The sequence below is a fragment of the Podarcis liolepis genome, assembly GCF_965112155.1.
Source record: "Podarcis liolepis genome assembly, chromosome: 6".
In the NCBI taxonomy this organism is placed as follows: Eukaryota; Metazoa; Chordata; class Lepidosauria; order Squamata; family Lacertidae; genus Podarcis; species Podarcis liolepis.
Window position 1 is genome coordinate 44,116,150 of NC_139559.1, and position 14,278 is coordinate 44,130,427.

Sequence of the window (14,278 nt, forward strand, 5' to 3'; positions counted from 1 at the left end):
TGACAACATCTGTGGCTGCATCAGCAGAATTTAGCCCAATTTAGAAAAGCAGAATTGGACTATGATCAGGAATGATGGAAGTTGAAGTTCAACAGCACAATGTTGGGGAGGCACCAGTCCAGGCAAGGCTGATCAAACCCAATATGCCTGGCAGCTGCTTTACAGTTTCTCTGGAGGTCGAAGGCTAGACTTTGGGAGCTTCTTCATGAAGAACATACGCTCTGTCACCAAGTTGCATTGCCTCTCCCTGCTCTCAGACAGTATTCTGACTGCAGACATGTGTGATCAGAATTTTTTTATGCTGAGATTTTTCTTTCCCCCTCTCCCTCACTCCCCATCAGCAGCCAGCAGTTATTGACATCCCCATTCCAGCACTCAGCCTTTCCTTCAGAGAGACAATGTCCGTTTGCACTGGCACAACACGCTCAACCAGATGCTGCCTGGAAGGTTCCATCTTCAATAAGACAAGGAAAAACATATCCCACGATGACAAGAACAATCTCGGTCAAAGGGAAAGAATGAACTCAGCTCCTCCTTTGCCGCACAATCACTCGACTTGCCTTACATTTTCCTGTTTTCACCTGCCACTAAATGCTGGGCAGAGCCAAGTAGCCGACACATGAAATTATGGATTTAATATATCAAGGAAGGATCTCCATGTGCAGAGGGTTGTGCATTTTAGGCAGAACAATGAACTGAATGGAGGCCACATCAGCACTCTGCTTGGCTGGGCCAGCTGAACTCCGAGCAAAGTATCAGTGGAGCACTCTTGTGAAAGATGCATTGTTTACGACTACCCAAGGGGATGGGCAGTCCAGCTAAGTTAGGATCTGGACAGAATGGCTTTCAAACCAGCATGATGCCTCAGGGCAAATTTGCCAGGAATGATCAGAAAGCTGCTGTTTATGCCCACAAGAAGTTAGTGCTCACTGCCCCACCCCCCTGCTAATGCAGAAGTGGGAAGCCACAGAGCCATTAGATCGGGCACCAAGAGGGATGCAAGAGCAGGAAGCTAGCCATGAAACAAACTTCTGTGGACCGAAGGAAGGTGTATTGTTTCCTGGGGAAATGTGTGCATATCACAATTTGGACCAGCCTTCCCCAACCTGTTGACCTCTAGACATTTTGGACTCCAACTTCCATCAGCCCCAGTTAGCATGTATCATTCAGCAGAATATTTGAAACAGGAGCCTACACAGATAACAGTGTTGCAGACACAGGCTTTCCGTGTGATTGACAGCCCTGCATCCATGCAGGTCTGCAGAGATGAATACTGCATCTCTCCCACTTCTACTAGCAGGAGCATCCCATGAGCAGAACTCCACTCCAGAGCTGGAACCATCACAGAAAACCTAGTGAGGAGGATCCAAGCCTATGTGAGGAAAAGTGGTATTTCCAATAAATAAACAAACTAACAGCTAGGACCAGGCATCCATCCAACGGAGGCATATACAGTATGTGTAGAATAGGAGTAGCCATCCAGACATCATGAGAGACTGACTCTTATAATACCTAATAATAATAATTTATTTATACCCCCACCCATCTGGCTGGCTTTCCCCAGCCACTCTGGGCGGCTCCCAACAGAATTAAAAGCACAATAAAACATCAGACATTAAAAACTTCCCAAAACAGGGCTGCCTTCAGATGTCTTCTAAAAGTCAGATAGTTGTTTATTTCCTTGACAGGCACCACTACCGAGAAGGCCCTCTGCCTGGTTCCCTGTAACTTCACTTCTCGCACAGTTAGGGAACCGCCAGACTCACTGGGACTGATGGAAGTGGAGAGTTCAACACTATCTGAAGTTTTCTACCTTGGTGTTGAGTAACCTGTCATTCACCTCTAGTCTCTTATTTACAGCAGATATACCCCCATAAATGCAAAATCCAGTGAGTTCCCATTTCAGTTGGGCCATCTACAGGTTACTACAGCTCCATCTTCTGCACTATATATTTTAAGCAGTCTCATGTCACAATAAACAGTCGTGCCTTCACCCAAAGAATCCTGAGGGAGTTACCCAGGAAGAGAGAGAGACCTTTTAAGCCACTCTAAAAAGTGTAGCTAGCTCTGTGAGGGAAATAGGACAACCTCACAACTCTCAGCACCCTTAACAAACGATAGTTTCAATAATTCCTTGAGGGAAGTCATGATTGTTTAAAGCGGCATGATACTGCTTTGAATGTATACTGCAGATGAGGCCTTAGATGACTACCACCTTTACGTTCACACATAATACACAAAGCTTGGATCTTGCATGCTAGAGATAAAAGGTATTTACAGGTTACCAGAGATTCCAACAAGGAACCTCCAGCCTTCACATGTTTCTGTGAATGCCATCATCTACCAAGGAAATGTCCAAATGTTGTCTAGACATTATTTATTAGCCATAGTCAATGCATTTCAAACAAGAACATGTTTGTGCTCAAAGAAGTTTAGAATATAAGCAGCCTACAAATATCTAAAGAGCTGTCACATGGAAGATGAAAAAGCTTGTTTCTTCTGGCTCCAGAGGCTAGGACCAGAACCAATGGATTGAAGTCACAAGAAAGGAGATTCTGACAACAACAACAGCAGCAGCAGCAACAACAACAACAACATTTATACCCTGCCCATCTGGCTGGGTTTCCCCAGCCACTCTGACTAAACATCAGGAAGACCTTTCTGACAGTAAGAGGTGTTCGGCAGTAGAACAGACTCCTGTGAAAAGTGGTGGACTCTCCTTCCTTGGAGGTTTTTAAGCAGAGGTTGGCTTGCCGTCTGTCATGTATGATCTAGTTGAGATTCCTACATTGCAGGCGGTTGGACTAGATGACCCTCGGGATCCCTTCCAACTCTACAGTTCTGTGATTCTATGATTCTACAATAATAGTACATAAACATAATACATAAAAGTTCTGTGAAAGTCAGTTAAAACACAAAGTGACTAAAAAGCTCAATAACAGATCAGCTACTTTGAAGTGGGCAGCTGAACTGTTTAGTGAAGCACTTTTGACTGGTTTCCAGAGTTTTCCTAAACAGAGTTGTTGGAAATTAAGGCAAAGTTTATCTGTACTAAACTTGTTAGAGTGAAGAAAAGCACAGCATAGGACAGGACTGAGGAAACACAGGCCCGTCAGATGTTGTTGTACTACAACGTCCATCATCCCTAACCATTGGCCATGCTTTCTGGGACTGATGGGAGTTGTAGTTCAACAACATCTGGAGAGCCACAGGTTCCCCAGCACTGCTGTTGGGAGAATTTAGTGCTTTCCAACTTTCAGCTCCCTTTGCTGCTTCTCACACTACCATCCTACTGGTGGCTTGATAGAGAGCCTTGTATATTCAAGACTAAGTGCTTGAAGCTAATGACTTGAATAAAAGAAGGACCAGGCAGTGCAGAAGTTGAAGGTCCATCCACACAATGATTACGAAGGAAGAGACAGGCTGAATCTATTGCAATACAATCCCATGACTCCCACTTCATCTGCACTAACGAATGCAGAATAGCTAAGAGTATGGCTATTATTTGTCTTCTTTTAGACTTTTCAGGATTTCTGTCTCACACACAATGCTAGACCAGGGCTGCCATTGCAGAAAGTCCCACTGTAGTGACTTACTTCTAAGACTTGCTTGAGAGTAAGCCTATGTAGTAATGCAGCCTTGCACCCCAAGGCTACACCTACACATTTTGCTCAATAAGGTTTGCTCTCTTTCTGGTAAGTGTCTGCGATATTGCATTATGGCCAAATTAGATGTTATGCACAGGCATGTGTGACTGTACCTGAATGGTTCTTTTTTAAGAAGCAAAAGCCACTTTGGAGTAGGGAGGTGCTTAGGCTTTTCTTAAACCTTCCAGCTTACCCCCTGCTTGTTTGTCAGCTCCTCACTTGCAGCTCAGAGTTTCAAATGGAGGAAAACACTCATTTAGAACTCCTTAGACAGGAAAGCTGGTGCAGGGGGCCAGGGGTGGTGAAGAGAAATAGGTGCTTCACCTTTTCCCCAGCTCTTCTCCAGTACCAATTACCAGCCCCCAAAAGCAAATTTTCTTGCTTAAAAAAATAGTGTAAGAGTAGATTTGGTCCTTAGTGTATACCGTATTTTTCGCCCCATAAGACGCACTTTTTCCTCTCCAAAAATGAAGAGGAAATCGGGGGTGCGTCTTATGGGGCGAATGCCTGCAAGCCTCGCGCCCTCGGCAGGAGGTCCCACCGGGTGCGCGAGGCTTGGGGCGGCAGCCTGTCGCCCGAAGCACGGGGAGCCCTCGGGAGGGCTCCCCCTGCTTCGGGCGAGTGTCTGCAAGCCTCGCGCACCCGGCAGGAGGTCCCACCGGGTGCGCCAGGCTTGGGGCGGCAGCGGACTGCTTGCGCGCACCTAGAAGCTAGCAGTCCGCTGCCGCCCCAAGCCTGGCGCACCCGGTGGGACCTCCTGCGGGTGCGCCAGGCTTGGGGCGGCAGCGGACTGCTTGCGCGCACCTAGAAGCTACAAGTCCGCTGCCGCCCCAAGCCTGGCGCACCCGGTGGGACCTCCTGCGGGTGCGCCAGGCTTGGGGCGGCAGCGGACTGCTAGCTTCTAGGTGTGCGCAAGCAGTCCGCTGCCGCCCCAAGCCTCGCGCACCCCCTGCCGGGTGCGCGAGGCTTGGGGCGGCAGCGGACTGCTTGCGCGCACCTGGAAGCTAGCAGTCCGCTGCCGCCCCAAGCCTGGCGCACCCGGTGGGACCTCCTGCCGGGTGCGCCAGGCTTGGGGCGGCAGCGGACTGCTTGCGCGCACCTAGAAGCTAGAAGTCCGCTGCCGCCCCAAGCCTGGCGCACCCGGTGGGACCTCCTGCGGGTGCGCCAGGCTTGGGGCGGCAGCGGACTGCTAGCTTCTAGGTGCGCGCAAGCAGTCCGCTGCCGCCCCAAGCCTCGGGTACCCCCTGCCGGGTGCGCCAGGCTTGGGGCGGCAGCGGACTGCTTGCGCGCACCTGGAAGCTAGCAGTCCGCTGCCGCCCCAAGCCTGGCGCACCCGGTGGGACCTCCTGCCGGGTGCGCCAGGCTTGGGGCGGCAGCGGACTGCTTGCGCGCACCTGGAAGCTAGCAGTCCGCTGCCGCCCCAAGCCTGGCGCACCCGGTGGGACCTCCTGCCGGGTGCGCCAGGCTTGGGGCGGCAGCGGACTGCTTGCGCGCACCTAGAAGCTAGCAGTCCGCTGCCGCCCCAAGCCTGGCGCACCCGGTGGGACCTCCTGCCGGGTGCGCCAGGCTTGGGGCGGCAGCGGACTGCTTGCGCGCACCTAGAAGCTAGAAGTCCGCTGCCGCCCCAAGCCTCGCGCACCCGGTGGGACCTCCTGCCGGGTGCGCGAGGCTTGCAGACAACTAAGCTCCGCACGCCCCAAGCTCCTGGTGTAGCGCAGCGCACCTGGGGGGGAAATAAATTTTTTTTCCTTTATTTCCCCCCCAAAAATCTAGGTGCGTCTTATGGGCCGGTGCGTCTTATGGGGCGAAAAATACGGTATATTTAACACATACATGAACTCAGGAGACTGTCATTATCTTTTCAGAATTGCTATCCACAATTGGTGCTCCGACCGGAATTCTGTTTCCCAAACCATTCTGCTTGCTCTTGTGTTCTAAAGCAACTTTCTCATAGATTTCTTGTGACTGAAGATATATGCTTAAAAGTATGTAAGTAACACCTGGTGAAATCTCAGAAGCCAGAGGAGTTGCTGAATATTTTCCAGTAGTCGGAGGCCAAGTCTTAGTTTCCTGTATAGGGGTTTGGGGTTTTTTACCCCTTCTAAAGACTAATAGACATATGAAAAATGCAAATGTGCTCAATTTGCATAATTGAGACAAAGTTACAGAATTCTGCTCTTTGTGTTACAGGATTTGGGTTATTCTTGCACAGGATTTTGATATGCGTACACTTATTTGCTCCGACCTGCCTGCTGCCACTCATTTTGGTTAGGAATGGTTTGTGATATAGAATAATCCCTGAATGAGTGTTGAAAGTGGGGCCAGAAGATAACATGCAAGTACTTAACTGGGGAGTTATAGGTTTAAAACTACTCCTTAGTTACTAAATTCATTTGGCGGCTTTGTGAAGTGATTCCCTGGAGATCTCATGTACTCTCTTCCAGTACACCTGATCCTGTTAGGACATACAAGAATACTGGAGGGCTTTTGTCTACACTGCTCACCTGCATGAACTGTCGGTGGATGGTAATGATCACTGTGCCAGCATAACCTACCCAAGTCACTCTGGAATATAGAAGCCACACATCATGGCCTTATGCTAAGCAAGACCATTAGATAATCTAGCTCACCAACTACAACATTTCTTCTGGGTTGCAGATAGGGGGCATTCCTAGATCTACCAGGAGATACTGGGGGTCGAACCCAGGAACTTCTGCATACAAAGCTGATGCTCTACTATTAAGCTATGACTGCCTGTTCCCCAGAGGGAGGGTGGAACACCTTTTCATATGCCACACCATCCCTGCTCAGTTTCAGGGATGGGGGTTTGCTGCACTTTTAGCTTAAAGGACCAAACCAGAAGGTACAAAGAAGTTCCTGAAATCCTAAACTGTAACAACGTCATGAAGATATACGTGAAATGAAAACATTCTTCGATGTGTTCTAATTCTTTGGGGGACAGAAGGGAGGAGAAGAAGGAAAACACAGCCAATTCACACAATTGCCATGCTCAAGAGAGGACACCTTCTTCTCCAACCCTCCACGGCTTATTTATTTGTTTACTGTATTTGCCTGCTGCTCAACAACAAAAAGGTTATCTGGATGGCAAAAAGGGAAGAATTAGGAATTAAAAGGTGAAGGCAATAACCTAACATTTTTTTTAAAAGGTAACTGTGTTGGCTCATGAGGAAAAAACAAAGAAACCTCCAATCCACAGCTGGAAATACCTTTAGTTATACAATCATACCTTGGTTTTTGAACTGAATGCGTTCTGGAAGTTCATTCAACTTCCGAAATGTTCAGAAACCAAGGTGTAGCTTTCAATTGGCTGCAGGAGCGTCCTTTGCAGGAGGCAAAGTTCACAAACCGGAACATCTAGTTTGCGGCGTTCAAGTTCCAAGTTGTTTGTGAACTAAGTTGCTCGAAAACCAAGGTACGACTGTGTTACAAAATATGAAAACGGGCAAAAGGTAGCACCAGCATAACAAACGTACATCAGGACTACCAGTTCTCACAGGTCTTAAAACTTCCAGAATCTCAGGGCATCATAAAGTATGTTTAAACCCAAGGGAAATAAAAAAGAACATCTTCACCCAGTGCTGATCAGATCAGAGGATTGAAGCCACTTGAGACTCTAGTCTGGGGAGGACGTTGTATGCCTGAGGTGCTTGCTATTCACGGCAAACTTGACATGGGATGCAAAAGCTGCCACCTTAAAACAGTGACTCCTACAATCCGCTGGTCATGAGCATGGAAGGGGCAAGGACAAACACAAGGCAAAGGGGGTGGGTCTCATGCATTGGCCTCCTATGAAAACAGGCAGAAATCCATGTAGGTTGAGGCAGTCATGCAATCACGTCACCCCACATCCTGATTTCCCAATACAAGCTGGGAATTTACCGCACCTTCTTTTTTTAAAGGTCACTACGAAGGTTTCATGGTTCACTTTTGAAGAACATATTATCTACAAAGTTTGGGTGGAGCTCAGATCCCCACCCAGCATGACTTCAATGGAAGGGCCTTAGGCAAGCTTCTCCCTCAGACTCCATACTAGGAATGGGGAGACTCAGATTCACATCCCCACTCCCTGGGTGACCTTGGGCCAGTCACAGTCTCGCAGTCTAATCTCCCCCCAGGGTTGATGTGAAGACAGAAATGTTTGGAAGATTAAAAATGTCAACATATAAATGACACAAACATGATGATACTACAGACCAGAGGTGCCATCTTCTCAAGATGATTGAGGGGGCCCAATGTGACGTCCTATATCCCATGCACAACATCACAAGGAGCATGGGGATGGAGCTGGACCCCCTCTGAATATTGAGAGGGCCAGGCCTCCTTGAAAAACACACTGGGGGGGGGGACAAAATTGGCATGTATGATACAGACCTACCTAACCAGGGTTACAACCAAATCAAAGCACACACAAGGCAAGTAACCATATAGTCTTTCTGTGCTAATCCCAGCCTCTCTTCTGCCTATTTTATCTTCTGTATCTGGTTTTAGATTGTTAACTTCTTGGGATAGAGACTTGTCCCCTTGTCCTCTGCAAAGCATAGGCACAACAATGGTACTCTATCAACAAAAAGTGTAGATGAACTGCTACGAACACTTCAAGGGAGGGTTTTGAGGGGAGGGCTGTAGCTTTGTGGTAGAGCATCTGCTTTGTATGCAGAAGGTCCCAGTTCAATCACCAGGCAGGACTGGGAATGTTCCCCATCTGAAACCCTGGATAGCTGCTGCCAGTGTAGACAATGCTGAGCTTGATGAACCATATAGGCAGTTTCCTAAATTCTTATGCCCTTAAAATCATGAATTATTTTGAGACCTAACCATCAGTCAGCCATCAGGTACAATAAAAAAACAGTAAAAAAGGTAAAGGGACCCCTGACCATTAGGTCCAGTCATGACCGACTGTGGGGTTGCGGCGCTCATCTCGCTTTATTGGCCAAGGGAGCCGGCATACAGCTTCCAGGTCATGTGGCCAGCATGACTAAGCCACTTCTGGCAAACCAGAGCAGCACACAGAAACATTGTTTACCTTCCCGCCGGAGCGGTACCTATTTATCTACTTGCACTGCGTGCTTTCGAACTGCTAGGTTGGCAGGAGCAGGGACCGAACAACGGGAGCTCACTCCGTCGCAGGGATTTGAACTGCCAGCCTTCTGATCAGCAAATCCTAGGCTCTGTGGTTTAACCCACAGCACCACCCGCATCCCAATAGCTCACCCCATCTCAGGGATTTGAACCGCCAACCTTCTGATAGGCAAGTCCTAGGGCTCTGTGGTTTAACCCACAGTGCCATCTTGGAAAAATTGGTATTTGTTTACTGCACAGCCAAAAATTCACCCATGTGCCCAACCACTGCCCACATTCCCCCAATTGTGTTTGTATAGACGAGTTTCCAGTGTTGTGTGAATCAGTTGCAGCTCAACAGGTCAGCAGTGCCAGGAAGGGGGCATTTCCGCTGAATCCTCTCCAGCTCCCTCAAATGAAGTCTGCAGCCAAGGCTGCTGCAGGGGATACTGGAATGTACACTCCTAACTTCAGTGTACACAGCCCACTCCCCCCACCCCAGTTACAGAGCCCGAAGCTAGATCTGTTGAAAGGATTAGATGGAACAAAGAAGAAAACTCTTTTCCTGGCTGCAGCTCGGTCTAGAGGATGTTATTAAATTTAATATGATCAGGACTCGAAGTGGGGGAAAGGGGAGGGGTGGTGGAGACCAAATCCCACAAGGAGTTGGCCCCTGGCCCAGCAACACGCGATGCCTGAAGGAAGACAAAAGTTCTTGTGAGAAGCTCGGGTCCCTACACACCCCAGCCCCCAACGCCTGCGAAGTGTTTACAGTCCTGCAAAAAAGAGAATGGCGCACGAGAGAAAGAGGCTTTGGAGAGAAAAAGGAAATGGTGGGTTTCGTGCTGGATGAGGAGGGGAGGAGGAGGAGGAGGAGACCCTCTGGCACGCAAGCCCCCAGCAAACGCGCTCTCGTGAACGCCCTGCGCTTCTGCAGGGGAGGGGGAGAGAGATCGACGCTCACATCCAACCGGAGCCAAGGCGCTGGGAGACTCGCGCAGCTCCAGCCCTGTGTGCAGCCTTCGAGGAGGAAAAGTCACACGCACGCACGATGCATGTATGTGTGTGTGCGCGCGCACACAAAAGGATAAGTCTCCCAAACACACATGCTGGGCCAGCGCCTTAGTGGATGCGGCGTAAATCAAAGCGTAATGGGGGGCGGGGGGTGGAATCTGCCTTGCCAGACTTCGGATGTGTGTGCGCGCACATACACACACACTGGGGGCCAGCTGGCACAGATCACAGGAGGCTTTTTGCAATATTCATACCTACTAACAAAGTTTCGACATGGGAAGTGGGGGAGGGGGAGGGAAAAAGAAAAAGTCTCTTTTCTCCCCCTGGAGTTTACCATTCTAGAATCAGGCCAACAGCTAAACGCGCACGCACACACAAAATCCACGAGAGCTTAAAAGCCCCCCCCCCCCAACTACAAGTAAGTATCGAGGCAGTTTGTAAGTTTCGGGAACAAGCGCTCTCTGTGCTTACCTGCGCTGGGGGATGGGAAGGGCGCCGGATCCACCTGGGGGTCTCCATGGAGCGAGTCAGAGCGGCTGGACGGCTCGCTTCTCACCTGGGACATCGGACTGAGCCCTGCGAGAGACGCCACACGCAGAGAAAGATACACAGAGAGAAGCTCATTGAAGACGCTCCCTCCACCGCCGGCCCACAAGGCGCGCTCTTTCTCCCATGGAGATGAATCAGCCGTTTAGGTGGAGAAACCGCGCCGCGCCAGCCCAGGCGCCCTCGGTCCTCTCGCCCCACAACCTGCCCCAAAGGCCATTCCCCTTCGCGAGGAAATCCCAGCCCCAAATGCCTGCTCTGGACACCTTTCCGCCCCTTGCTAGCTGCAGGCAGGAATTCAGCAACACCTTCCCCTCCCTCCCCCTCTCCAACACGGCCCCCCACCCAATAAATCGATAGGGGAAGGGTGGAGAATTGGAAAAGGACTTACTTTGGGTGAATCGTTTAACGGCGCTCCCACAAGCCGAGGGTCATCTTACTGTCTTCTCCATACAAGTTTCTCTCTCGCTGCCAGCGATTCAGCCCCTTTTAAATTGGGCTCAAACTCAAAGCACAACTTTTGGCTCTCTGCCCCGTTATTAAGAGTCTTTCACACACTTCATGAGAAATGGGGGGGGGGGGCGCGCTTTGCTTCACTCCTTTATCTCCGCAGCTTGTCCTTTATTGCACTGTTTGGTTGCAAATGGACAAGTTTCTGCCTCTCCCCCTCGCCCCGTAAGCTCTGCCTCCAGCCTCTTCCACAGGAAATTGCATTCAGCCTTCATTACTCAGTTTCCTTCAAGCAGGAGATATTTGGAGTTCAGGCAACCTATAATAAGTTGCTTGGCGCTAAGGATTCTGGTGGTTGTTGCTGGGTTTTTTTGTTTTTTAACAGCAAAAGTAAACAGATGCGCGCACACAATTCCACAAACCCACTTTCCGCAAAGTTTTTGGTTTTTTTTTTAAAGAAGAGGGAGGGGCAAAGTGAAGCCGATTTGTGCACTCCTGTGAGGGAAGTACCAGAACCCTAATTTACATGTGGCAGATCTTCAAAGTAAATTTTTGTGTCTGCTTACACACCCAACTTTTCAAAGAGTAGCAACAGTGAGACTAAAATCATATCAAAGGCCTGTTGCCAGCCTTAAAAAAAGTAGGTGGGCAGTTTATCCCTGTCTACACACCAGTGTTTTACTTGTATTAATTAAGCCTCTGTTGATAATGATAACAATTATTACTATTACAGCCATACCTTGGAAGTCAAATGGAATCCATTCTGGAAGTCCGTTTGACTTCCAAAACGTTCGAAAACCAAATCACAGCTTCGGATTGACTGCAGGAAGCTCCTGTTTGGGTTCCAAAAGAATGTTCACAAACCAGAACAATCACTTTCAAGTTTGCCGCATTCAGGAGCTAAAACGTCTTAAGTTCCAGGGATCCAAGGTATGGCTGTACCTGCACAGGCCCTGCAGCAGATTCTTCTAGCGAAGTAAATAACCCCAAACCATTTTACACAACTTTTGCATGTATGGTACTGCTGGACTCTTACAGCTTATCTCACAACCAATCCTTGATTTAGAAGTTGGCATACCTTAAAGCGAGGATGGAGAACCTTGGGCCTGCCAGATGTTGTTGGACTACAACTCCCATCATCTTTGACTATTGGCCATGCTGGCTAGAGCTGATGGGACCTGGAGAGCAACAACATGGCTCCCCTACCCCTTTGTCTTAAAGTGTCAGAGCAGCAATCGAGATGAATAGAGACCACTCAGAGAGAGATTAGAGAGATTTTCTTACATACACACCCTTTTGGTAATTTTTCATTGTTTCATGTTGCAACATTTTCATAGAAATGAAAAAACCGGCCTGGTTGCCTCTCCCACCTGACTTTGTTTAAGAACTAGTCACATGGCAGGCGCAGCTGAGACAAGAGACATAACTGGCATTCTTTGCTTCCCCATTACAACTTTGGTCCTGGGTTTGTTAGATATCCCACCAGGATCAAAAGGAGCTGGCTAGCAAACGAGGCTCAGCAAGTAGAAATTAGAAAGTTGTATTAGGTTAACTCTTGGTCATTAATTTTATTACCACCTGCCTCAAAGTGGCACAAATTAGAGTTCGCATGTTTAGCTGGACTTATTGAGTATGTTTTGTTTAGCTTCCTTTCTTGCTCCAGCACCTCCAAGCTTGCTGAGACTGCTGGGAGTTGTAATCCAGAACCCGGGGGGGGGGGGAACGGGACGGGACCAGGTTTTCAAAGGTCACTAGAAGAGGTGGAGTAAAACTGGACCTCCAGGCATGGGGTACATGCCACAGAGTAGCATATTCCCAGAAATGCTTTTTGGACTACCCAGGCTATTCTTTCCCCCCACTGCCTTCAGTAAGGTAAAGATAAAGGGAGCCCTGACCATTAGGTCCAGTTGTGCCTGACTCTGGGGTTGCGGCGCTCATCTTGCTTTATTGGCCGAGGGAGCTGGCGTACAGCTTCCGGGTCATGTGGCCAACATGACTAAGCCGCTTCTGGCGAACCAGAGCAGTGCACGGAAATGCCGTTTACCTTCCCACCGGAGCGGTACCTATTTATCTACTTGCACTTTGACATGCTTTTGAACTGCTAGGTTGGCAGGAGCAGGGACCAAGCAACAGGAGCTCACCCCGTCGCAGGGATTCAAACCGCCGACCTTCTGATCGGCAAGTCCTAGGCTCTGTGGTTTAACCCACAGCGCCACCCGCGTCCCACACTGCCTTCAGTATCAGGTAGCTAAACTTTGAATAGCATCATTTGACAAACGACTTTTGCAGTTAAACCGGCAGCTGATACTATTAGGATTTTAATTCACACCAGCTAGTAAAACTTGCAATGAAGTTGACATATAAACATCAAATGAACGTAAGTTATAGGTTCAGGGCAGGGTAAGTACAATTTATGTTGACATATTTGTTTTTGGTTCAGATATCATTTTACGGCGAGATAGAAAGTTTGCTCAAGAAGATGTCAATACTCAACCTAATTTGCTTTATGAGTTCCAGACTTGTACATCATGGGCATGTCCACCTCTGTTAGGTGTTTTGTATTCAGGTACTGTATACACTAAAGCCATATTAGTCACCCATAAAAGTGTCTGTTTCTTTCCTTTCAACATCCATTGCTTCCGTTAACACAATGTTCTAAACTTTATTACGGTATACCAATGATCTAAGGTGGAATTCTTCAGATCTTTCCAGTTTTAGGCAGTTGTGAGTCTTGCTGCTGCCAATGTGAGGCATCCCGGAGTTTTCCTGCTGAGGTCCATATTTTCTCCTGTAATTCTTAAAATTCCAACTAGCTAGTATAAGTATACCACTCTTTCCTTCAGTGTGGCAGTCTGGCAGTTCTCAGTATCTCAATCTGCGGTGTATAAGAAAAAAGACTACAGCACAAATCTTACATGCAAAAGGTACCAGGTTTAATCCTTGGCATCCCCAGCTACAAATTGCTCAGCTGAGGAATCATAATAGCCCTGCTAGTTAATATTTGGGTCAGTTTTGTGAAAGACTTCAGAGACCCTGGAGGACTACTGCTAGTCACAGTACTGTTTAAAAGGGTGCATGCCACCCCCAATTTATGCTGAGCGGTGCACGAGATTCCAGGAAGTTCTGGGCGCTCCTCCAAGGTCATGTTTCCATTGATATTCAAGATGCGGCAGAGGCTGTAGTGTCTTTAAGAAATGTGGTTTAATTACACATACAGTGGTACCTTGGTTTTAGAACAGCTTAGTTTATGAACAACTTGGAAATAGAATGCTGCAAACCCGAAGGAGGTGTTTTGGTTTGTGAACTTTGCCTTGGAAGCTGAACATGTTCCGCTTCCTGTTGAGTGTGTTCCATTTGTAAATTGAGCTCCCCGCTGCTAACCAGAGGCTTCCAGTTGAGTCTGTCAGCTGTTGAGTCCCAAGCACCCACACAACACAGAGGTGATATTTGGAGCTTTTGTTTTAGCTATTTTTATCGCCGTCTTGTTTGTGTGGTTTTTTCAATTTTTTGACTGTGACTTGTTTTTCGTTTTATGGGACTGA

At 48.4% G+C, this 14,278-nt stretch overlaps 1 protein-coding gene across 1 annotated transcript in view; it reads right to left on the reverse strand.

The window, feature by feature from the left end:
- The window catches only part of MDFI (MyoD family inhibitor), a 49,530-nt gene extending 38,340 nt beyond the window's left edge, over positions 1 to 11,190 (reverse strand). Inside the window, exons 1-2 of the mRNA XM_083509303.1 lie at positions 10,678 to 11,190; positions 10,212 to 10,316 (exon numbers count right to left, since the gene is read on the reverse strand). Coding sequence (XP_083365429.1) covers positions 10,212 to 10,305 — 94 coding nt within the window. The 5' untranslated portion in view covers positions 10,306 to 10,316; positions 10,678 to 11,190. The remainder of the gene's footprint in view (positions 1 to 10,211; positions 10,317 to 10,677) is intronic.
- Between the last annotated feature and the right edge of the window lie 3,088 nt (positions 11,191 to 14,278).